We start from the raw sequence: 25,067 nt of genomic DNA, 5'->3' as shown, positions 1-25,067 counted from the left end.
GGGGCAAAAGCATATAGCTATGTTTTCTACAGTAATCTATATATCGGCAAAATTAGGGGGGGGGGGTCCAACGGCCATGGAGGAAGAAGTTGTTTGAATATATCAATAGAACCAAACAATAATAATTTGTTTTTTGATGAAATATAGATCATGAATTTAAAATCCTCTCTATCAATTTCACCAAAGTTCATCCACAGGATCTTATCCGCTCTGTTCTCTACTACACATATAAAAATACATTTATAAGATGCCCATGTGGTTCATCGTCAATCGTTTTCTTAAAACGTTTTAATACGGTTTTTTATTTATGTTCAACTGTTCATCAAATAAATAGAAACAGCTGTTATAAACTAAACTCTTTGATAAATAAAATGAAAATTAAGGTTTATTTAAAAAGTTTAGGTTATAATTAATTTATATTTTAATTTACAGTACAAATTTTCCGGGGGGGGGGGGGTTAAAAGAAAATTATGGACAGTAAGGCAGAAATATGCGGCTTATTTATCAGTGTTTTGATTGATTTACACGAAACATCTTTCATTCACAGTCGCATCACATTATACTATTTATGTAGTGTTTTATTGGCACACAGGATAATTATAAGAGACATAATAATAATATGTTTATTCACCAATCAAGGGCCCTCAAGGGGCATGTACAATTAAAAACATATAACGTTAACGTTTATCCTTGTTTGGTTTTATTTCGATAGTCAATAAATTAATGTGATCATTCACTAGATGTGGTAGAACCTCAAATCCTCTTCAAAGAGTTAGTGCCCTTTGACGAACTCTCCATTGTACCTTGAACTGGGCGAATGTGAAAGTAGAAGAAAGTTGACTTGGAATATGAATTTTTCGAGTATTGTATTATTTGTTGGAATTGTCATTAAGATTTGTGCCAGCAGTGTAGAAACAGGTAATATTTATTTTTTGTTTAAACCAAACAATTCCTATAGTCGCATCTTATCAGCCGTAAAACTTGTGATTGGCCTCAGCTTATTACACATAATAAATTATATTTTATTTTAATTTAAGAAATTATCCTTTTCACTTCAAAATAAATGTTATACACATTGTTATCAACGTTGAAAACTTGTAGACATCTAACTTCCTTTGCAATGAATACTGTATTGAAAGCTTTTCACAAACCATTTTTTCCTCTAAAGGTACAAAAATACATAAAATCAACAAAAGGATTTTAAGTTGTGAGTCAGTTTGTATGTTTTACAACTTTTTAACAATATATTTTACAACAATATCATGAAGAAAATTGTAATAGATACATGTTCTGTTTTTTCTTCATGAAAATTGAACAAAATTCAGGCCTTTCAAAATCTGCTGGTATACCCGGTACTTTTACCCAGCTAAAATCATGATTGTACTGACCAAATATTTGTTGGAAAAATTTTTAATAACTATTAAATTAAAATCACTTCCACAAGGTGCCTCCTATTTTTGTGAAAGTACCGAGTGTTTCTTATCTTTTTAAAAACCCTGATAATTAATTAATTGTTATTATTTCAGGTTACTTTTGGCAAGTGACAGATTTTCACTATGATGCCAATTATAGCACAAAAGGAGATCCACTGAGGATGTGCCATGACATGTCAGGTGGTAGCCATAGTAACAGTATCTACGGAAACTACCACTGTGATTCACCATGGAAACTGATTCAGTCAGCCACGGCAGCCATGAAGCGAATCCATCCAAACCCAGACTTCATATTGTGGACTGGGTAATTATCTAATTTAGAATACATTACAGAATTCTATCAGAAATGTATAATTTGTAACAGGAAGGGGAAAATGTGACAGAATGGGCCAAGAATCTGGGTTCCCTGATTGGCCCTGAACTCAAGACAGGTGTTCCATCTTGCCACCAACAAAGAAAAATTTTTAATCCCCTTTAATCCATATAAAATAGAAAACAAATTCTATCAAGTACTTTAGAATAAAGGAATTGAATGTGATATATTTGTTATATGGCATCTAGATATCCATGCAAAAAATGCTTTAATACTACTAAGGGTTTTTTTCATTTTATTTGGGGGTTGGGAGGAGAATGTGGAAAACTAATTAATTAAGTTTAACTTTCTAATTCCTAAATACTAATTATAGTTGAACTTTGTTATCTCAACCACTGATATCTCAAATACCATGGATATCTCAAATTTTTTCTTGGTCCCATTGAGTTTGAGATAACAAGGTTTGACTGTATCTTCTTCACAGTGAGCATTAACCACAAAGTAGTTGTTTATAAGCCCAAATTTTTCATTATTTTATGTCAATTCTTTAGAGATAGTGTACCACATGTGGAGGACAGTGAACTTGACCTACAGAAAGTTCAGCGACACATTGGGAATATCTCACTACACCTTCGCTCTGTGTTCCCAGACACCCACATATATCCAGTGCTTGGTAACCATGATGAGTATCCCAAAGATGCATATCCCCCCACACCAGGGTCTGACTATTACAAGGGGATCCTACAAACTGCTCACTTTGACCAGCTTCTGTCAAATGATACTGCCAAGCAGTTCCTGACAGGTAAACAATTTCACTCTGTGCCATTTTTAAACAAGTGAGTAAGTGCAATAGATTCTCTGTTAATAAGTTCTAAATAGATACTAAATAAACCAAGAAAAGCTCTCTAAGCAATAGTTAAAGTCATATATGGCGTATTTTTGATAAGTTCAGACTAACTAAACTTATAAAGATCTTTCTATTTGTTTTATTACTTTATATAAAGATGGACTTTTCTGTAAATTACTCAATTTAAATCAATTGGGTTTCATAGATATTAGTTTAAAAAATAACCGATTTATTTACCAACTCTGCATTTAAATATCAGACACAGTTTAAAGTCTATTTAACTGTAGAAACTTGGGATTATTCAAGTTCAAAATCGGTGAAAATTTTAATTTGAACGTAAATAACAAATATCATGTTCATCTACACTGAATCTGGTATTTTTATTTTTTAGCTCAGATACGCCATATACAGCTTTAATGGTTTGACTCCACTGGTTGTTGTTATAGACAAAACATAGCTACAATATTTTGAATTGGTTAGAAAGATTTTTGGATTACAGTGTTATTGATGAATATTGGCACAATTTGGCAGTACAAATGCACGAGCTTGCAAGTGTATTTTTACAGCCAGTGAGTGCCAGTGTCCACCAATATAAGTTCTATAATTCCTTTATTATATAGCTAAAACACTTTCCAATTGATTTTTATTAATCTTTTACTCAAAATTAATGAAAAATATTCAATAATGATATCTACCAAAGAGTGTGCAAAATTAGCATCTGTCCTGAAAGTGTTCAATATTACATCATTCGACTGACAAGCATTAAAACAATGTAACGAGGGGTTTATAGGCACAACATTATCAAATAATCATCCAATTTTGTGTGTCTTACCCAGATCCCTGTCTATAACATGATTGTAGTCTTACCCAGATCCCTGTCTATAACATGATTGTAGTCTTACCCAGATCCCTGTCTATAACATGATTGTAGTCTTACCCAGATCCCTGTCTATAACATGATGGTAGTCTTACTCATATCCCTGTCTATAACATGATTGTAGTCTTACCCAGATCCCTGTCTATTTAAGAAATGAATTTAATTTCTGAAGATTCCTGAGGACATGAACTATGACGCTTCACGCCAGCATATTTCATGAAGCGCGTTAGCGCTTCATGATAAAAATGCCGGCGTGAAGCGTTGTAGTTCATGTACCTCATGAATTTTCAAGAATTAAATTCTTTTCTTATATTTACATTATTTTTTGGAAGAGTTTCCACAAGTTACGCCTTCAACTGTCATTTTTTAAGTAAAACAGCTTGCACTATAGTTTTGATGTCAAGTATGGTATTATGACGTAACAATGGAGATATTCTTGTTCAACTCATGGTAGTTCATGAGAAAATGAACAATCTTCTAATTTGCAAAGAATCTTAAGGAAAAATATTTGGAAATGTAAATATAACATGATGTAGTCTTCCCCAGATCCCTGTCTATAACATGATGGTAGTTTGTACTCATATCCCTGTCTATAACATGATGATAGTGTGAATGTATTATCTTTTAGGTGGCTATTACACAACCTTGATTCATACTGGACTGAGGGTCATTGGCCTGAACACTAATCTGCTTTACTCCCAGGACAAACTGACCACTAATTCAGAGGACCCTGCCAACCAGTTCCAGTGGATGATGACCACTCTAACAAATGCCAGAAAAGCCAAAGAAAAGGTCAGTACAAATACCACATATTGCATTACTTTTCTTTTTCTTTGGTGTTTGCAGGTATGAATCCCCCTGAATCCAAATTGGACTTTCATTGCATGTTTTTATTACAAATGAAGAAGTAATATTATGCAGCTATGTTAAGGCTGCCCGAAGGCTTAATATGGATAAGCTATATACTATTTTATTATGCGCCCGGATCGATAGATCAGGGGCGCATATTGTTTTTGTCCTGTCTGTCTGTTTGTCTGTTTGTCTGTCTGTTGTCAACTTTAACCTTCACCATAACTTTTGAACCATGAGAGAGAGAGACTTCATATTTGGTATGCATACTCCACTCATTAAGTTCTTTCAAATGACACCAAGGTCAATGACCTTGTGACCTTGACTGTGACCTATATGCTAAAAATAGCTTTTTCAACTTTGTTGCCGCCGGGTGCATAGTGTTTCACAAACACATCTTGTTTTGAGCTATGTTTTGATTTCAATTTGTAATCTATGTATACATACACAGTTAAGTTGTAAAGGGAATTGAATAAGGTATTATAAAAAAGCATTTTTGTGATGTCACATGACTGTGTTGATCACGTGACGGACACTTATAAATTTTCTTAAATGTTGCACAAAAATCGCATCGGCACAAGTGAAAAACAAAATTATTGTGAACAGCTTGTTACATAAATCAATTAAACGTATTCTTGAGTATATATAAAGAGCTGGGGGCAAGTCTGAATTTTATTTCTTAAGAAAATATTTCACGAGAAACTCAACTTACCAGCATACATGGGGTCATTTTCCACTCTTCATCGCAATTTATACGAAATTGGATAAATTACATACAATCCCCCAGCAAAATTCATTTAGAGGACATAATTCTCTAGTAGATTCACACAGAATATCTTCAATTAATCCTTATTATTCACTTGTGCCAGTCTAATATATATAAGATTTATAAATTCTAACTCTGTCTACGGACGTGTAAGGGGGAGCATTTCACATTCTTTTTTTTAGTAATTGTTTGAATACGTACATGTTAGACAAGAAAAAGGATTAACAATTTTATACTGCAAATATTCACCACCATAACAGCGTTAAAACAACAATCCAGACACATGAATTAAACATCAACGTAAAAAAAAATCTACATGTGATGTGAAAGGAATGTAAAAGTTATGACACTTTCCCCGTCATGTCTGCTCAAATTTGCAGTGACTTGACGTCATATGCCATTATGACGTCATATCTAGGTAGTTCAGAGAAGTTACTACGGCTGGTACACTGTGACATTCTTCGGGCAGCCTTATCCTAGCCGCGTAATTTTCATTACACATGGTAACCAATCAAAGTAACTCAAATTTTATTGTTTTATTCTGTTTTAAGAATTAAACTTAGGGAATAACTATCTTCTAATTTGGTATTTGCGACATTAATGCTGATTTAACGGTCTCAAACTGAGTTTTACCGGCGATGCATAAGTGGAGCCAGTAAAAAGGATGTTTGCGACTGTTAAATCAGCATTAACGCTCGCAAATACCAAATTAGAAGATAGTTATTCCCATTCTAATGCAACCTTTGCATTTTGTTTGATGTTTACATATTATTTTGTTGAGTTTTGTTATATGAAATACGTCATGGAACATTGTGTTTTTGCATCGCTCTATTATGACGTCACAATGAAAAGCTTTCGCTATCATTAACGCTGTATGTTATGTCTTATATTTTGAAAAAATTTAAAATATTTTTGGTGCCAATAGTGATTCACACACCCTGGTTAAAGCAATACATGTTTGATATCACATCATGTATTTGATGACTGTCTGAGTACAGGTACTTGTCAATGGTCGGGTATAATTAGGTAAGGGTTATATTTTTGTGATGAGAGAATTAGATAACATTAAGTCCCTGTGTTTCTGATGTAAATGTTTAGACCCTTATAAATAAAATGTGTGCTTCTGGTTCCCTGAACGACCCTAAATTATGAGCCAATCCTGAAAATTTTTCTGATGTTATATACTTTCTGGAAGTAGGCAATTCTGGTTTCACTATTAGAAATCATTATCTCTGTCTTGTCTGTATTTTGGAAAACACACATCCTGTTCTCACCAGTGATTTCCTGGGAAAATTGGCACAATAATCCGCCCTTGTGGGGAAAAGAAGTGAACATTGTTTCTCTTGTAAAATATTGTTTATTGCCAGGTTAAATAAACAATAAAAAGTTAAAATGTTTTTTTCCTACCAACCCTCATTTTTTCCAGTTTGGAATAGGAAACTCACTATTTATTTATCTAGGCCTTATCACTGTTGTTGTTGATATATCAAGATAGCAGAACAATATTTCCTGACTGCAAACAAGGTGAAAATATAGTTTTTGAGCATCAGCCAAACCAAATAAAGTATTTGAACTATTACATGTACTATGTTCACATAGTTCAATAGATAATATTTACAACTTCCTTACTTGAATTAAGAATTACTAATTCAGTGTGTGATAAGAGCATTACCATTTCCTTATATGAATATTGAATACTAATTCACTGTGTAATGAGATTATTTATTCCATCTCAGAAAAATTTCCGCACCATCAGTGTTTTTATTATAAAAGTTCCTGTTTAATTTTTTCTTTAAAAAAAAAGAATTCCATCCATACAAAAGTTTGTTCAAATAAAAAAAAGACAAAGACAACAACCAGTAGCATAGTTAAGCCAAATCAGTGAATATAAGTATCATAGATCTATAGGTTAAGGTATAGAGTAAAACTGCTTGAAAATATTAAACCTAAATAAAGAGTACAGAGAATTAAGCTTCACTATTATTACATATTTAAAAAAAATTAAACCCATTTAAGAAAAAAAAATTGACCATGAATTTTTACATTCCTTTGTATTTACATTTTAAGAATATAATGTTAAGAATTTTGCACCTCCAACAAACATTGTACACACTATTGTTTGGTATGGCAATGAAAGGGAGATAACTCCTGTATATACATTTTTTAGCTAACCTCAACGAAGTAGGGGGAGCTTATGTAATACCCTCATCGTCAGCGTCCTAGGTTAAGGTTTTTGGAGCAGTTTTCTTTTCAAGTACTTCTATGGCCTATATCAGTCAGAGATGCATGGAGAATGCTTCTAGTGTGTTTCATTGTACCACTCAAGGTTTCAGATGCTGCAATTTTAGCTAAAGAATGTCCAGGTTAATGTTTTTGGAGCAGGTTAAAGTTTTTGGAGCAGATTAAAGTTTTTGGAGCAGGTCTCATTTCCAAGTAACTATAAGCCCTATATTGACCAAACTTGCATGGATGATACATCTAAGGATGCACACTACTGGACTTGATCTGACCTATATTTTCCGGATGATTGACCAGGTTAAAGATTTTGGAGCAGATGTCATTTCCAAGTATCTATAAACCCTATATTGACCAAACTTGCATGGATGATACATCTAAGAATGCACACCACTGGACTTGCTTCGGATGCTGAATCTGACCTATATTTTCCGGAGGAGTGACCAGATTAAAGATTTTGGAGCAGATGTCATTTCCAAGTATCTATAAACCCTATATTGACCAAACTTGCATGGATGATACATCTAAGGATGCACACTACTGAACTTGCTTCGGATGCTGAATCTGACATACATTTTCCGAAAGAGTGACCAGGTTAAAGTTTTTGGAGCAGATGTCATTTCCAAGTAACTATAATCCCTATATTGACCAAACTTGCATGGATGATACATCTAAGGATGCACACTACTGAACTTGCTTCAGATGCTGGATCTGACCTACATTTTCTGGATGAGTGACCAGGTTAAAGTTTTTGGAGTAGATCTCATTTCCAAGTAACTATATTGTCCAAACTTGCATGGATGATACATCTAAGGATGCACATTACTCAACTTGCTTCGGATGCTGAATCTGACCTATAGGTATTTTCCGGATGAGTAATCAGGTTAAAGTTTTTGGGGCAGATGTCATTTCCAAGTATCTATAAACCCTATATTGACCAAACTTGCATGGATGATACATCTAAGGATGCACACCACTGGATTTGCTTCAGATGCTGGATCTGACCTACATTTTCCGGATGAGTAACCAGGTTAAAGTTTTTGGAGCAGATGTCATTTCCAAGTATCTATGAACCCTATATTGACCAAACTTGCATGGATGATACATCTAAGGATGCACACCACTGGACTTGCTTCAGATGCTGGATCTGACCTACATTTTCCGGATGAGTAACCAGGTTAAAGTTTTTGGAGCAGATCTCATTTCCAAGTAACTATAAGGTCTATCTGAACCAAACTTGCATGGATGATGCATCAAGGGACAAACGATCTCAAACTTGCTTCGGATGCTGGATTTGACTTACATTTTCTGGATGAGTGACAAGTTTTAAGTTTTCAGATAAGTCTATTCCCAAGTAACTGCAAGCCCTATCAGACCAAAATTGCATAAATGTTGCATCTAGGGATGCACACTCCTAGATTATTAGTTTAGTGTGGGACTTTGCCTTACTTAAAGACAACATTCGTTGAGGTGAGCTCTGTAATCTCTGATTACCTATGTTTTAAATCTAAGTATGATGTGCCTTCAACCAGAGACATCATAAAATAAATGTTATTTATGTCTATGCTTCAACTTTTTACACAGGTGATCATTCTTTCCCATGTTCCTCCTGGAGTTTTTGAGAAGTACAACTCCCTAATGTGGTTCTATGACAAGTACAACTCTCAATACATCAAAATCTTACAGAAATTTTCAGACATTATAACAGCCCAGATTTATGGACATGAACACACGGACAGCTTCAGAATTCTGAAAGATGAACAAGGTAGGTCAGTTTAGATAAGGAATGCTTTGTTCACACTATGAAATCAACAATTTGTTATATTAAAATATTATATTTGTATTATAAAATGGATCTCTAATTGTAAGGTTCATGATATATATATATATATATATATATATATATATATATATATATATATATATATATATATATATATATATATATATATATATATATATATATATATATATATATTATAAAAAACTAACAAATTGACTGCTGTCCTATATTAAAGAATAATAATAATAGTATTTGAAACATGTAATCTTATTGCCAGTGTTGACACTTTTTTATTACATGTATTTTGAAAACTTCATACATGCTTTTACTGGTGCCTTCTGTAGATTTTACTACATGTTTAAAGCATACATATATCAAGTACCTATAGTATATAAGTTTGAACATTGTACTACATCTTGATATTGTCATTTTTAGGTTCACCTGTGGGTACTTTATTTCTGGCCCCAGCTGTGACCCCCTGGAACAGTAGTTTGGCTGGAGTGGGGGCTAACAATCCCTCCATCCGACTGTACACTTATAATAAAACTGATGGCACAGTCCTCAACTACCAGCAGTATTACTTGAACCTAGCATCACTGATCCACGGAGATGGAAATACAAACTGGACATTGGAGTATAATGCCAAGACTGCCTATCAACTCTCTGACTTAATTCCAAAGTCTTTGAACAATTTAGCTATTTCTTTTAATCAGGATAACTCTGCAATGTTTCAAAAATACTTGACCTATAACTCAGTGAGTCAGATTGTGAAGCCAGCGTGTGATTCGGTGTGCAAGTTAACTCACGTCTGCTCCATTACGGAATTGGAGCTGCTGAATTTTAAGCTTTGTCAGTCTTCTGAAACTACTCGTACCACACAGCTACCCAAGTCTACACCCGCTCACAGACATAGGCGACCAGTGGGGAGGATGTATATATACATCATCATAGGGCTGGGTGCCGTTGTCTTTATTCTGTTCATTGCTGTTGCCATTATATGTATCAAACGACGTCGATATTTTGTGCCTCATCGATTTTCTAGATTTTCTAACTCACTTGGATCAGGACCAATTAATTAAGCACTGCAGTATCTAAAATAAATATGTCCTTGACTCATGATTGTTAATTGTTCTCCCTTGGAGGTCTTATTTTTTGGATTATGGTAATTTTCAAATTCTGTTTTTTTATAAAAATAAATGAAGTAGCTTTCACCTTGAAAAAAATATGAGGAATGATTAATTATTTCTGTTGTCATACATGTGCATTACATTTATATTTTTTATCCATTTTTTATCAAATATTTCAAAGTGTTGTGAAATGCCAAAATCAAGTGTCAGGGATAACTTTCATTTTTGCATTAATTTGTGTATTTGCACTAAGAACAAAGCCCAGAATTTTACCCACACTGTGTGTACATGTATTGAATATGATACAATTATGGACTCTTTCAGTGGTGAATATGGTGTGTTATTCATCAGAAAAATATCAATATTGACCGAGGCAAATATTTATATTTAACTTGTCCTAATTAAGTGAAGTTCCATCAACAGCCTTTGTTGCATTGCACATACAGTGCATTGAAAACTAAATATGTTACGGAATTTTTGAAGTTTTAGTAATGATAATACATACATTGTAAAAATGAAAATATTTTATATCTTGTCTTTATAAGGGTGCTTATGTAGATTTCTTGTTAAAGAAAAAAAATACTTAATTTATAAATTTCCTCAACATTTTCATCATTTAATTTAATTATGAAGTATAATTTATATGGCATTGCAATGGAAGATAAGATAGCATTTTCAAGTTCTTGTGATTTGACCACGGAAACTATATTACCTTTAGTGAAGAATGTGATATATTGTTGTTGCATCAAGTAAGGAACTGAATGCTGAGAACTTGGTTAGGGTTACTTATTTTCATCTATATATCATTTTGCTGGGTTCATGTTTTTACATCATATAAATTATTTTGCTAGCGTTTTCTCTGTTCGGAGGACTCTAGTTTGTGTATTACATTGTCATGTAATGTAACAAGTGAAAATAGAACAAAGCTATATACAATTTAAGGTTGATAACATTTGAGTGCTATTTTTGGTGCTGTATATAAAACTGTTAGTATAGAATATGACATATGAAAAGGGATTTTAGTGCAATAAGGGCAATAAATCTAAGCTCTGATAATGAAACATAAATTACATGTACATTAATTATTCAATTTTATAACCAAAATTATTCTTTTTGAAATAATATAATTGCTAACCCTTTTGTAAATATGATGATAAATAATTTAATTTTTGTAAATACACAATATCAATTAATCAAGGGTTCCTCAAAGGGACAGGTTTATATCACTGTGTTTAGAATACATTATATTTTCATTTTATACAGAATGTAGGAAATACTACCAAATTAAGCATGTTGAAAACATTTTCTGAAATTTGAAGTAAAATTTTTTTTTGTGTTTGTTGTTATATTAATAACTCTTCTTACAATGCTCAGGCATTGTTTGTGAATATAGTGCATAAAACTATCTTCTAAAATTCACCACTGTTATGGATGTGCTGAATAGATCGTTTCACGATAACTGAGGTTATATATATATATATATATATATATATATATATATATATATATATATATATATATATATATATATATATATATATATATATATATATATATATATATACTATAAGGCTAGCTATATTTGGGTATACACACTTATAAGGCTAGTTGGTTTTGGGCAGACATTCTTATAAAGCTAGCTTTCTTTGGGCAGACACTGTTATTAAGCTATTTTTTTTTTTGGGGGGGGGGGGGCAGACAACTTTATAGGCTAGTTCTGTCTTTGGACAGAACCCCCTTCTAAGGCTAGTTGTTTTTGGGCAGACTCCTTACAGATAAGCTGTATCTTTGGATAGAAACTTATAAAGCTAGTCATGTTTTTTAGACAGAACTATTATAAGGCTAGTTGTCTTTGAAAGTCACCTTTATAACAATAGTTGTGTCTTTGGGCAGACAGCCTTATAATGTTAGCTATCTTTGAAAGACACCCTTATATGGATAATTGTGTCTTTTGTCAGACATCCTTATAAAGCTATTTGTGTCTTAGGACAGACACCCTTATAAGGACAGTTGTGCTTTTAGGCAGATAGCCTTATAAAGCTTGATGTCTGTGGGCAGACACCATTATAAGGCTAGTTGTCTTTGGACTGACACCATTATAAGGCTAGTTGTATCTTTTGGCAGACATCATTATCAAGCCCGTCTGGTCTTTGGACAGACACCCTTTTAAGACTAGTTGGTTCTGGATAGACACCCTAATAAGGCTAGTTGTATCTTTAGTTAAAAAACTTCAATGACGTCACCCATTGTTATTAGTCTACGTATATCTTACCGATTCAACCAGCACTAGTTCGATATTTAAAGATCCAACTGGCCATCAGTTGGATATTCAAATATCCAACTGCCTATCAGTTGGATATTTAAATATCCAACTGTGCATACAAACATAATTAAGCAATGAAAAAAAAGAGATAAAAGAGTTTAAAATGTATTTTCAATGCAAATAAAAAACAATTACTCCGAATTTGTCACACTATTAGAATTTGTCCAATGCACACAGAATTAATCACTTTGTATTTATCACACCATTTAGAATCGTGTTAAAAATGTACTTCCAATGCTCATAAACATTACAATTCCTCGGAATTTGCACACTGTTAGACTCTTGTCGTCAATAAAATATCCAATACTTATCCATGGTTTTTTAACAGAATGTTTCCGGTTTCAAATTTTGAAAGTATCACATTTTGACACGCTTTTAAATACATTTTCACCTTGAACCTTAAACCACATCACTTCCTGTTGCTGAATATTATTTCAGGGGTCCGTTATCAGCAAATCCTCTTAGATTAATCGAGGTTCATCTCTGTTCTCATACTTTTCCAGCATACTTCCCAAAACAATTTAATAAATTGACAGCCCATCTATGTTTGATACCTTTTTTATTGCAGATCTTGATATGGAATATTTTTAAAGCAGGTTCCGCATAACACCGACAATCTTTTCATCTGTTTTAGCACTACTAGAAGTATTGTCTGAGTGGAACTCCATAAGATTCAAACATTTTTCCCCAACAAATCATCATCTTATATGTAATGATAGATTTCCAACCTTTTATCAAAATTCTGTAGTTTTCTTCTGCTTTCAGGTCAAAAGTATTCAGTATGCTCACTAGTCCATGAATAAAAGAGGTGTTCGATTCGGCTATTGTAATGTGTCACTGTTGGATATCTAAATGGGCTAGATCCTATTGTATTACAGCAAAGTTGGATATATGAATGGGTAAATGTTTCTTTGGGGTCCACAGTAGGGAAGTTTTTTAAGTAAGATAAATAACTCGATTGTGTTGAATAGTTTAGAGAAAACAGGGAATGTTTTCTCTAAACTATTCAACACCATCTCGTTATTTATCCATTACGTACATACCCTTATAGGACTATTTATCTTTGGGTGGACACATTTTTAAGGCTAGTTGTGTCTTTTGGCAGACACCCTTATAAGGCTTGTTGTCTTCGGGCAGACAACGTTAGAAGCTAGGCTATGTTTAGCCTAACACCTTCTTAGATTGTTTGTTTCTCTGGACATCCTTATAAGACACGGGAATAAGAAAGTTGGAGTTGGGTCAGTAACAATAATACAGTATAAGTTAAAGAACATCCCCATGATGAGTCTTGACTGTGGTCAGATGCTGTGAGTCTATTATATGTAGTGATAAATCACTATTTCCTTCAATATTTATGAGAGCATTTATGTCTCCTATGGACTGTGAAAAGAGTATATGTCTCCTACAGACTATGGTGAGGGAACAGTCTATGACTATGACAGACTTTGGCAAAAGTATATGTCTCCTACAGACTCTGGTGAGAGCATATGTCTCCTACAGACTGTGATAAGAGTATATGTCTCCTACAGACTATGGTGAGAGCATATGTTTCCTACAGACTGGTGAGAGCATATATGTCTCCTACAGACTCTGGTGAGAGCATATGTCTCCTACAGACTCTAGTCAGAGCATACGTCTCCTACAGACTCTGGTGAGAGCATATGTCTCCTACAGACTCTAGTGAGAGCATATGTCTCCTACATACATTACTGGTGAGAGCATATGTCTCCTACAGACTCTATAGTCAGAGCATACGTCTCCTACAGACACTGGTGAGAGCATATGTCTTCTACAGACTCTAGTGAGAGCACATGTCTCCTACACTGGGCTACAGACTCTAGTGAGAGCATATGTCTCCTACAGACTCTGGTGAGAGCATATGTCTCCTACACTGGGCTTCAGACTCTAGTGAGAGCATATGTCTCCTACAGACTATGATGAGAGCATATGTCTCCTACAGACTATGATGAGAGCATATGTCTCCTACAGACTATGATGAGAGCATATGTCTCCTACAGACTGTGGTGAGGGCATACGTCTCTTACAGACTGTGGTGAGGGCATATGTCTTCTACAGACTGTGGTGAGAGCATGTCTTCTACAGACTGTCATGTTATGTGTCTCCTACATACCATGAAGAGTGGTAGATTTTAAATTTCCCGCCAGAAAATAAAACGAAAGTAGATAGGGAGGTAACTTTTGTTCACTAAAAAACAGCACGTTGTCGGTTTTGGAAACATGTCAAAAACAGAGCACAAAGCAAGTAGCTTAAAATTTATTTAAATACTTTCAAATTAGATATGATTTACTTAAAAGATCTAGTAGCTCTTTTTATTTCTAGATCACATTATTTGTAATACTTGGGTTGGTTTTTGTGAGTTAAAATTGGTCAATATGTACATTAATTTGTATTCGGCTTCATAATGTTTCCCTTTTCCGCCACTCATTTGGAATATACTTATGTAGCAGGGAAGGTGAAAACTGATGTTTGGGCTGGACCGGGAATCGAACCCAGGACACCTGCATCACTTATTAAAGTCAGGTGCTCCAACTGAGCTATCCAGGTCAATATCCACGGCCCAAACGACCGCATCTCTCCCTCCTTAAATTGTCCTCGCCCTCGAAAACACAATCCAATTTCTATGTTGCCCCTGGCAGGACTTTTACATTTGCAAGTCCAGAGGTGTACAACCGTCCCAAACCATGCAACAGGAAAGAAGAATAATGTATGACTGGACTGACAACCCGGAACCCTAGCTTGTATCACTAGTCAGGTGCTCCAGCTGTCAGCTATCCAGGCTGATATCCACGGCTTAAACCATTACACTTGGATCTGACCCCCAACTCCCACCTCCACCCCACCACAAACACATAATACTTTTTGATTAACCTCCTCACCATGCACATTTACCATTAATTCACTGATACGAGTCTGACATACTCTGTTACTGTAAGGTAATAGATTTTTCTGCTGTCAATTTGTAGAAGCAATTAATGTTTTGGTCTTTAAATTCATCAAATTTATATAATGATAAATTACCCACTAATTAGTAATACTATGTATGCTATTAATACATGTATCCAGATCCATATTCCCTCTATCTGTGAAACTTATGTGAAAACTTTCTGACAATGTAGATTCTAAATAATTTATTCAAATCATGGTCCCTCATGAAAGGGGGGGGGGGGGGAGCAAAAGGAGAAAAGTTTTACATTGGAATATAAAGGTTTAAAAATCTTTTAATTTTCTGAAATTTAAAAATCTTCTAAGAACCATTAGGCCAGATAAGATGAAATTTGTGTGTAAACTTCATGACATAAGATAGATTCTAAATTGTTCAAATCATGACCCAGGTTGGCACATTTAAGGACCACAGTAGGAGATGAGGAAGTATACAGCAGACACACTTGTAGTGAATTTAAGTGCCAGTGACTAACTTTTTATTTCATTATAACATAAATTGTTATATCCATTCAGTACACAACATGTTTTAAAACTAAGCGGAATGTAATAATCACTTCACTATAAGTATAAATTCATTATATGCATGTTTGCTATTGTCATGTTTTACTGTATAGGGAAAAATCTTTAAAAATCTTCTTCTCGGTTACCACACCAGAAAAGATGATATTGATATGTAAGCTCCCTGAAATAATGTAGATTCTAAATTGTTCAAATCATTGCTCCCGGGGTAGGGCAGGGCCACAATAGGAGATCACACTTTCACTTTGAATTTAAGGAATTTTAAAAAAAAATTCTCAAGAACCACTGGGGCAGAAAAAATGAAATTTATTTGTAAGCTGTTAACATTATATTGATTCTAAATTGTTCAAAATAGGATCCCTTGAGTAGTGTGGGGACCTCAGTAGGGAATCGGTTTTACATGGGAAAATACATAGAGATATACCGGTACATGAAAAAATCTTCACACGAACAACAGTGTCATGATATTAAGTGACATCAATAGCGAGCACAGTGAACAGTCCTAAGTCCCACTTGTGCTTCAAACTCTTATGACCCAAGTTATGTGTATTAATTTCTTTTTTTGTTTTTACTTTTCAAATTTGGACTTTGGGGTTGGGCTAAAATTGGGAATCAAAGTATTGGAAATATATCCACACATACATGAAAGATGTCGGTAAACATTCATCCTAATGAGAGATTGTGTTTGCAAACAAGGTCATAGTATCGACCATAGAATTTGCAAGATGTTGATGTCAAACGAGATTGTAGATACCCTTGTATCAACTTGTTTGTCAGTAGCCTGCATGCAAAAGATTATGCTCCTACATATAGAATAAACTGTGATACATATACCCCATTTGCAGGTGATAATAGTTTATTGGAATGGAGAAGAAAAGATTGAGCTTCCGTGAATTTCAACCTTATTTGTCAGAATAATGGTCCTTTATTGACTAACAAATCACTCGAAAAAACATATTTTGTAACATTCTGTGAAATCACTAATTTTTGTGGGGGTTCAGTTCTCGTTGTTTTCCAGGTATGATGAGACCCATGAATTCATGTCCTCCACGTAATGTAAAATGTCAGATACATAACTACTCAACAATTCTTCATCCTCGAAAACAAAAACCCACAAACCATTATTTTTTCCTCAAACCGTGAAAATTTGCCCCCATGAAAATATGTGATTTTACAATACTTATCCTTCTAGGGTAATTTTTTTAATAAACTTTTGAGATTGGAATGAAGGAATTTTTTTAAGAACTGGGAATTAGATACATAATAGATATGAATGGATGTAGTCTTTTTGAAGAAGACAACTAGAAGAATTAATCATCACATTCACTGATTAAAATATGATTAAAATCTAACCAAAAGATGTTGCACATTTATCTTAGCAGTCAATTATAATTTATGTTTGAAAATTATGATTTATGTCAGAAAAAAATTAAGAAAAAAAAAAACCTGGTAGCATATAATTCAAATCAGATAGAATTTTATTAAGTTTATGTGTGAATCTAACAGAAATCTTGGAAGATGTTTGAAATTTCTATAAAATCCTGGAAAATGTTTTCTTTACTCCCAGAATCATAATACATGTAATAACTGTAAAGTTTTATGTTGTGGAGGTGTATATTAGAGAACTGGTTTTATGTTTTTATTTGTCTGCAGGTAAAGATAGGAATCATTGGAGGGTCTGGATTGTCTAAACCAGAAATTCTCAAAAATGGCAAGGAGGTTACCATGGATACACCCTACGGAAAGGTTTGACAGAAATATTAGGTTAAAAATCTAGCTGAGGTAAAGGTACTAAATGTGTAAATTAAGAGAGATTAATGGATTATAAATGTGATATACTTAGATGTTATTAGAGGCAAAATTTTACTGGTTAACTCATATATTCAGAATTAAAATATGAACTGAAACATGTCAAAAGTTATCATTCATGGGGATGTAAATTCGTGAGTAAGGGTGACCAGCAAAATTCCATGAACATTGGTCTCCCACAAACAATGATGATTCCACATAATGCATTGTGAAACTGACATTAAAACTTCAATATATACGAGGGTTGTTTGAAAAGTTCGTGGACTGATGCTATAAAATTAATACTATGTAGTCTATGCTTACAAAATTTTTAATGAACATAAAACAACAAAAGTTAAAGAAATGTTGAAAATTTTAGCTTGATACCTTGAATATTTATCAAATTATCATAAAATAAAAAAGACATTATATGATCACCCAGCGCTGTCGCCATATAGTTTCATGACATCATTGTTTTTCAATGTCCGCATTCTCTACCTCATACACTTATCTTGATGAGATTCCTTGCAGTTTAGTAAATATTTTAACCCATCTTGTTTATATGATTTTACAATGTCATAAACAGCTGGTCTCAATGCATATAATATTGTAAATAGATCTGAAAGATTCTCACTTGATTATAACAGCATATTTGCTTGTCGGAGTTCAACGTCTATCACATATGATCAACGTCACTTTTCGACGTGACAAACTTTGAACACCCTTGCTACAAATCGACATTAACTTTTACATCTGTCGTCTCTCTAATCTTTTTCGGTGTTTAAAAACAAGTATTGTGAATGCATTTTATTTTTCAGTAGCCCATTTAAATATTTCTTAGGTCTATGCCAGTTTTTCCTGAGAGCAAAACTTCATAGAATGTTGGATAGAGAAACCCATCTCCCATTCTGACGTCATTACAACCCCATAATTGTTTGAACATTTCATATAAATTTTACGATAAAATTTCATAGAACTTACAGAATGGGGTAAAAATTGCAAATTTTACAGTACAATTGTGTCATACCAAATGAGTGAATTAACGGGATTTTTGAATGACAAATGCTCATATCAAATATGAGGTTTTTTTTTCAGTTACACTTGGGTAGAAAAAACGTAATCTTTGAGGTTGCGCCGCCTATACATACCATTGCTTTCAAAAACATGAACAATTTATTTAAAAATAAAACTAATGATGTATAGTTTATTATATAAACAAATAAGATGATGCTAATTAAAGGTTAAAAAAATCATTGATGTATCTTAAGCGGTTTTAATTTTATGGCGCTAGTCCACGAACTTTCCGAACAACCCTCGTAGATACACTATTGATTAAAAGAATTGAAGTCTTGATCTTTGGTTACCTAGGACCAGCAGAGGGACTTTATTAGATATTTATTTCTAAGACAGTGAGAGTCAAGTGACTCAGGTGAGTGATGTGGTCCCTGGGCCTGTTGTTGTTTTACTTTGATAATAACTGACTCTTTGTTTTATATTCAGCCTTCAGATGTTTTGATCACAGGTGAAATAGAAGGAGTTCCAAGTGTTCTTTTATCAAGGTGAGAGGGAAAAAAAATAAAATTTTTAAATATTGAAAATACAACTTTGAAATATTGTTTTTGTCACAACTTTGAAATTTTTCTCTTGACACAACTTCAAAAAATTTTTCTTGACTCACTAACATCCAGCAAGTAAACTATTTAGTACATTATTAAAATGTCCACTCTCTATCAAGATTGTGAAATTATAATTCATGACCCCAGAGTTCATTTGCGGTGGTGGGGCTAAATTGGTCATATATTGAAATAATTTAATTTTGGTTGTAACGTGTTATTTGATTGGATAAAAAAAATTAGTTTATATTGTATAACCTGTGTTGCCTACGTCACAATGACTTACGTCAAAAACGTATCAATCCGCATGATCTTTCTTTTAAAATATGTTCAATTTGAAGGCACTGTTGAAGGAGAAATTGCACTCGATGATGGAAAATTAAATTATAAGGAATAAATGTAATAGCTACCCAAGTTATACTGGTATAACCTGGGTTGCAACATTTTATAAACAGCGGTTTATAAAGCGTAAACTGCCCTAACCCAGGTTATACAGTATAACTTGGGTAGCTATTAATTCATTTCCTAAATACAATGTACTCCTGAAAATTTTTAGGGTTATGATACATGTAGAGCATTCAGGGTGTCTGTACACATTTCAAATGATAGAAAACAACATTACCCGTGATTTATAATATTTTTATGTATAGTGAATTTTAAAGTGGTTCAGATCATAGGCACTGTGATCATTTAATTAATAAACTTAGTTATTATTAATGAAAGGTTATAAACATACACAGACAACAGTGCTTCAATATGGAACAAAGAATATATAACCATTTTTTAACTAAATGGTTATATTCAAGTGCTTCAGAAACAGAAAAATTAATCCAGTATGAATAAAAATTCACATACAATTAAACTCTGGTATCTTGAACATGGATATCTCAAACTCTTTATGTATTTTTACCTCAAAATCTCAAATCCTCTGATATCTCAGTTGTTTTTTTTTTTCAGACCCATAATGTTCGAGATAACAAGGTTTGACTATTAATGATTTAAGAAAAAAGTTTTGATTTCCAGATAAACATTGTGTATGTATTTTTATTAATTATCAGACATGGGAGAGGACACACTATCAACCCTACCAATGTAAACTATCGAGCCAATATTTGGGCCCTACATAAAATCGGCTGTACCCACCTCCTGGTAACCACAGCCTGTGGTTCTTTACAGCATGGCATGCACCCTGCAGACATTGTGGTCATAGATCAGTTCATTGACAGGTAATGACAGTACAACATGCTTAGAGCAAAGTGTCACTACAGTCAAACATGCTTATAGCAAAGGGTCACTCAGTAAAACATGCTTATAGCAAAGTGTCGCTACAGTAAAGCATTCTTATAGCAAAGTGTCACTACGGTAAAGCATTCTTATAGCAAAGTGTCACTACAGTAAAGCATTCATATAGCAAAGTGTCGCTACAGTCAAACATGTTGGTTGCAAAGTGCAAGGGAAAAACAGTTTTGATTCATTGTAAACATAAGCTGTTCTATCTGATAAGTTTGTAATGTAATTTTAACCAGAGGGAATGAAAATCACTTCATTGTAAGCAGGAATTTATTGTAAGCAAGTTTGCTGTAACCATATTTTACAGTAGTTTATCTTCTATTTACCCTTGATATTCATTTGTTTCTTTGTTAAACTTTCACCCTTCCCACCCCCAATAAATGATGAAATAATACTTTTACATGTTTTTTTTTTTTTTTCAGAACACAGAAACGCAAGCAAACATTTTTTGATGGAGAGCCCACCTCTCCCCCAGGGATATGTCACCTCCCAATGGCAGAGCCGTTCTGTCCCAGGACAAGAAAGGTAGCCCCAAGCATTTAAAACCACTGATGAGTTGTTCAAAAGATAATCATTATTAAATATAGTTAGAATTATATAAATATCCACTTACAACTTAGGTTGCTGTGTGATTGCTTCAAAAGATTTAATTATAATTAGGTTGATCTTTGAATAAATTGTGAAAGGGATGTAGGCCTACATCAGCCATCTGACTAAAATAATGATGTAGTTGACAGAAATACAGTTGAACTTCCCTCTCAAACACTGATATCTCAAATACCATGAATATATTGAAATGAGTTGGGAATCCCAATTTCTCTATGTATTTTAAATTTGATATCAAGAATCCTCGGTATCTCAAAGTTTTTTTTTCTCGGTCCCATTGAGTTCCAGATAAAGGTGTTTGACTGTATTTAAAAATGTTAAAACACTATAGTAATTGCTCATGATGTTTAAAGATGTTGAATTCAGTATTTTCATTTTGCATTAATTGATGTCATTTCTTTGTTTTCTACAGATTTTATACAAATGTGCTAAAGATCTTGGTATAAGTTGTCATGAGAAGGGAACCATTTTAACAATAGAGGGTCCTCGCTTCTCCTCTAGAGCAGAGAGTAAGCTTTGGAATTCCTGGGGGGCACACTGTGTAAACATGACAACTGTACCAGAGGTATAATCATCTTGCTGCATAGTTCTGTGTTAATTCTCTCTATTTCCATTGGTGACAAGGGAGCTAATTAGTGTTCAGTTCTTAATTCTGTCTTCATGAAAGTACAAAAATGTACATGAAATTGCGAGATTTTTCCTCTGTGTGGTTTTTTTTTTTTGGTCCACCAACTGTAACCCTAAAATAGGTTTAGTTTATTTATGTGTTTATTTTTTTTTTAAAACAGGTGATCCTTGCAAAGGAATTAGGATTGTGTTACGCAGCTTTGGCATTGGTTACAGATTACGACAGCTGGAAGGATGACGAAGAAGCTGTAAGTACTAAAAATAAATTTCATGTCCAAATACAATGGAACTATAAGCCCTACCTCTACCAAACTTGTACCAATGCATCCACATTACCAAACCTACATGGATACTGTGTCTGACCTATATTTCCATTCAAATTCCACATGATTTAACAGCTTCAGAGCAGGTCAGCCCCTACTTCGACCAAACTTGTACCAATGCATCTAAGGATGCACATTACCAGACTTGCATGGATACTATGTCTGACCTATATTTCCATTCAAATTCCACATGATTTAACAGCCTCAGAGTAAGTCCCATGTAAATTTATAAGCCCTACCTAGACGTAATTTGCATGGATGTTGCATCTAGGGATGAACACTACCCAAAGATTCATTTGTGTGAGACTTGTCAAGGTGAGTCTGATGAGCTTTTCTTATGTTGAAGTTAAAGAAAAAGTTTCAAATTTTACAGGTGAATGTTGAGAATGTGCTGAAGACATTCCAGATAAATGCTGCTAATGCAACTAAAACAATCCTGAAAGCCATTCCAGTCATCGCTGGGGAGGATTGGACAGCGACACTGGAGGAAAACAAGGCAAGTCACTGAATTAGGTTATAATGAATACTGGGCTAGCTGTAGTTATGTATCTATATAAGTCCAGGATATGAGATAATGTATTGCCTTAATGTATAGTGGGAAAAATGACTTCATTATAGGCAGGTGCTTGCAGAAGATGTGATTTACTGGGTATTTAAAACAATTACATGTATATGCATATGACTTTTCTATAATTTCTGCAGTATTGTTTAAATGTGGTTTGTAAATTTATGTTAAAAGATTTCATTTTATATTTTACAGAAAGCTGTCCAGATGAACACACTACTCCCGCACAGTTACTAAAATTGTCAATCATTGGCTTTTTATTGAAAAAAAAAAACAGAACTGAAAGAAATGTGTTTTAGTGTTGATTCAATCAGCAAATTTCACACCTTGTATTCATCAGTATAATTTGTGAAAGAATGTTATGTCTAAATCATAAGACAGCATTAAAAACTGATAAATCTCATAAAATGATTTTTTTTTTTACAAACAGTTTAACTCGAGTACTCCTCAACTGCTATGTCCACTACGAAGGCAGAGTATAGTTGTAAAAGATCTCAGTATTGTCATAATCATATATTATGGGCCATATAGTTTTAGGTCTGTCTGCAAAAGCTTTCATCTTAGCCATAATTATTATACCCCTGCTCCGAAGGAGAGGGGGGTATACTGTTTTACCCTTGTGTGTCTGTCTGTGTGTGTGTCTGTCTGTAACAAATATTTCATTGCAGTTTTCTCAGCAACTACCCATCACAAATGCTTGTAATTTTAGCACACCCTTTGTTTAGGCATGCCATATGGTGGGATTCATTTTTGTATGAATGTAATGTCAATTTCGTGTTTATCTGTGCATCTGTCCGTACCATACATAACAAATTTTCATCACAGTTTTCTCAGCAACTACTCATTGCAGATGCTTGAAATTTTAACACACTCTTTGGTTAGCCATGCCATATAGTCGATTTTATATCTGATTGAATCCGATGTAAACTTCCTGTTTATCCCTGTGTCTACAATATGTAACAAATTTTCGTTGCAGTTTTCTCAACAATTACTCATTGCAGATGCATGAAATTTTAGCACACTCTTTGTGTAGGCATGCAATATGGTGGGATTCATTTTTGTACAAATCTGATGTCAACTTCCTATTGATCCCTGTGTCTGTCTGTGACTGAGCTTGTGTACATTCACATCAGAGTGTACATTCACATCAGAGCGGGAGTATTACTAGTGAGTGTTTGCTCATAGACTTCTTGTTTTTGATCAGTTGGTGTTGGGACTGAAATATTTCATGTGTATTCCTTGTGTCAAGACCTTTCTTTGGGTACCAACATTTTTGACCTCCCGACTTTGACCTTAGAGTTTTGACCTACTTTTAAGAAACTTTAACCTTGGTCATAACTTCTGAATGATTGGTGTTAGTCCTTTCATATTTCTCAAGTATAGTCCTTGTGACATTTCTTTCCCCTCGTACCAAAATTTTTAACCTCATGGCCTTGACCTTAAAGTTTGGCCTACTTTTGAAAGACTTTTACCTTGGCCATAACTTTTAAACAGTTGTTGCTAGGGCTTTCATATTTCATGGGTATATTCCTTGTGAAAAAATCTTTGGGTACCAACATTTTTTACCTCATGATCTTGGCATTTGACCTACTTTAAGACCTTAATTTTATCATCTGTGTTTCACAAACACATCTTGTTTTAACAGCTATAATTGGGATATAGGGACAGGTTGGTAGTGTTTAAATCTGCCGTGAAAACTGAAGTACTCAATAAAACTTGACATTATATCAACAATAATTTGAATGGCAGGTCATTCAATTGTTTTGTGGAAATTGATATTTGGGCTCCGCAATTAGGATTTGCGAGTGCCCTATAGCATTCAATCTGTCTATCATTCAAAATGTCCACTTTTTCTGTTTTCCCAAATACTTTTTTATATGATTGTCCTAGTATCTTCAACTTGGTACAGTGTTTCAGTAATTAAAAAGACAAATTTTGAACTTGGGTTGATCAGCATATACTTGGCCCTAAGACCATGAACCAAAAAAATTTAGATTTTGGATATCTTCCAAAAAACATGTTTAAAAACTAACATGTTTTATAATATACACATGAAATTGTATTAATTTCATATACATGAAGTAACAGATTATAACAAGAGGCCCATGGGCCACATCGCTCACCTGAGTAACTTTGGCTATGCTGTTCTTTACCAGATTTCCCCCCTTTTAATATACCTATTGTGGCCCCGCCCTACCCCCGGGGGTCAAAATTTGAAC

At 33.8% G+C, this 25,067-nt stretch overlaps 2 protein-coding genes across 2 annotated transcripts; both read left to right on the top strand.

Moving 5' to 3' along the window:
• Window positions 1-803: 803 nt before the first annotated feature.
• Window positions 804-11,566, top strand: LOC133200762 (acid sphingomyelinase-like phosphodiesterase 3b). Its single transcript, XM_061336548.1, has 6 exons — window positions 804-918; window positions 1,527-1,737; window positions 2,298-2,548; window positions 4,099-4,262; window positions 8,905-9,085; window positions 9,539-11,566. Exons 1-6 carry the CDS (start codon window positions 849-851, stop codon window positions 10,180-10,182), a joined length of 1,521 nt encoding a protein of 506 aa, XP_061192532.1. The 5' UTR covers window positions 804-848; the 3' UTR covers window positions 10,183-11,566.
• Window positions 11,567-14,558: 2,992 nt separating this feature from the next.
• On the top strand, window positions 14,559-23,256 carry LOC133200844 (S-methyl-5'-thioadenosine phosphorylase-like). The gene is made up of 9 exons (XM_061336660.1): window positions 14,559-14,635; window positions 17,647-17,782; window positions 19,325-19,383; window positions 20,496-20,663; window positions 21,150-21,252; window positions 21,746-21,898; window positions 22,122-22,208; window positions 22,657-22,779; window positions 23,044-23,256. Exons 1-9 carry the CDS (start codon window positions 14,559-14,561, stop codon window positions 23,083-23,085), a joined length of 948 nt encoding a protein of 315 aa, XP_061192644.1. The 3' UTR covers window positions 23,086-23,256.
• The last annotated feature ends 1,811 nt before the right edge of the window (window positions 23,257-25,067 follow it).

The sequence above is a fragment of the Saccostrea echinata genome, unplaced genomic scaffold (genome assembly GCF_033153115.1).
Source record: "Saccostrea echinata isolate AGI-Se365-2 ecotype Australia unplaced genomic scaffold, CSIRO_AGI_Sech_v1 ptg000041l, whole genome shotgun sequence".
NCBI classification, from domain to species: Eukaryota; Metazoa; Mollusca; class Bivalvia; order Ostreida; family Ostreidae; genus Saccostrea; species Saccostrea echinata.
The sequence above is the reverse complement of the archived record's forward strand: the minus strand, read 5'-3'. Positions and strand labels throughout refer to the sequence as shown.

Coding starts and splice junctions, on each gene's coding strand:
- LOC133200762 (XM_061336548.1), top strand. CDS start 849: ATGAATTTTTCGAGTATTGTATTATTTGTTGGAATTGTCATTAAGATT. Junction 4,263..8,904: donor CCAGAAAAGCCAAAGAAAAG/GTCAGTACAAAT, acceptor CTTTTTACACAG/GTGATCATTCTTTCCCATGT. Junction 9,086..9,538: donor AATTCTGAAAGATGAACAAG/GTAGGTCAGTTT, acceptor TGTCATTTTTAG/GTTCACCTGTGGGTACTTTA.
- LOC133200844 (XM_061336660.1), top strand. CDS start 14,559: ATGTCTCCTACAGACTGTGGTGAGGGCATACGTCTCTTACAGACTGTG. Junction 21,253..21,745: donor TCTGTCCCAGGACAAGAAAG/GTAGCCCCAAGC, acceptor TGTTTTCTACAG/ATTTTATACAAATGTGCTAA. Junction 22,209..22,656: donor GGAAGGATGACGAAGAAGCT/GTAAGTACTAAA, acceptor CAAATTTTACAG/GTGAATGTTGAGAATGTGCT.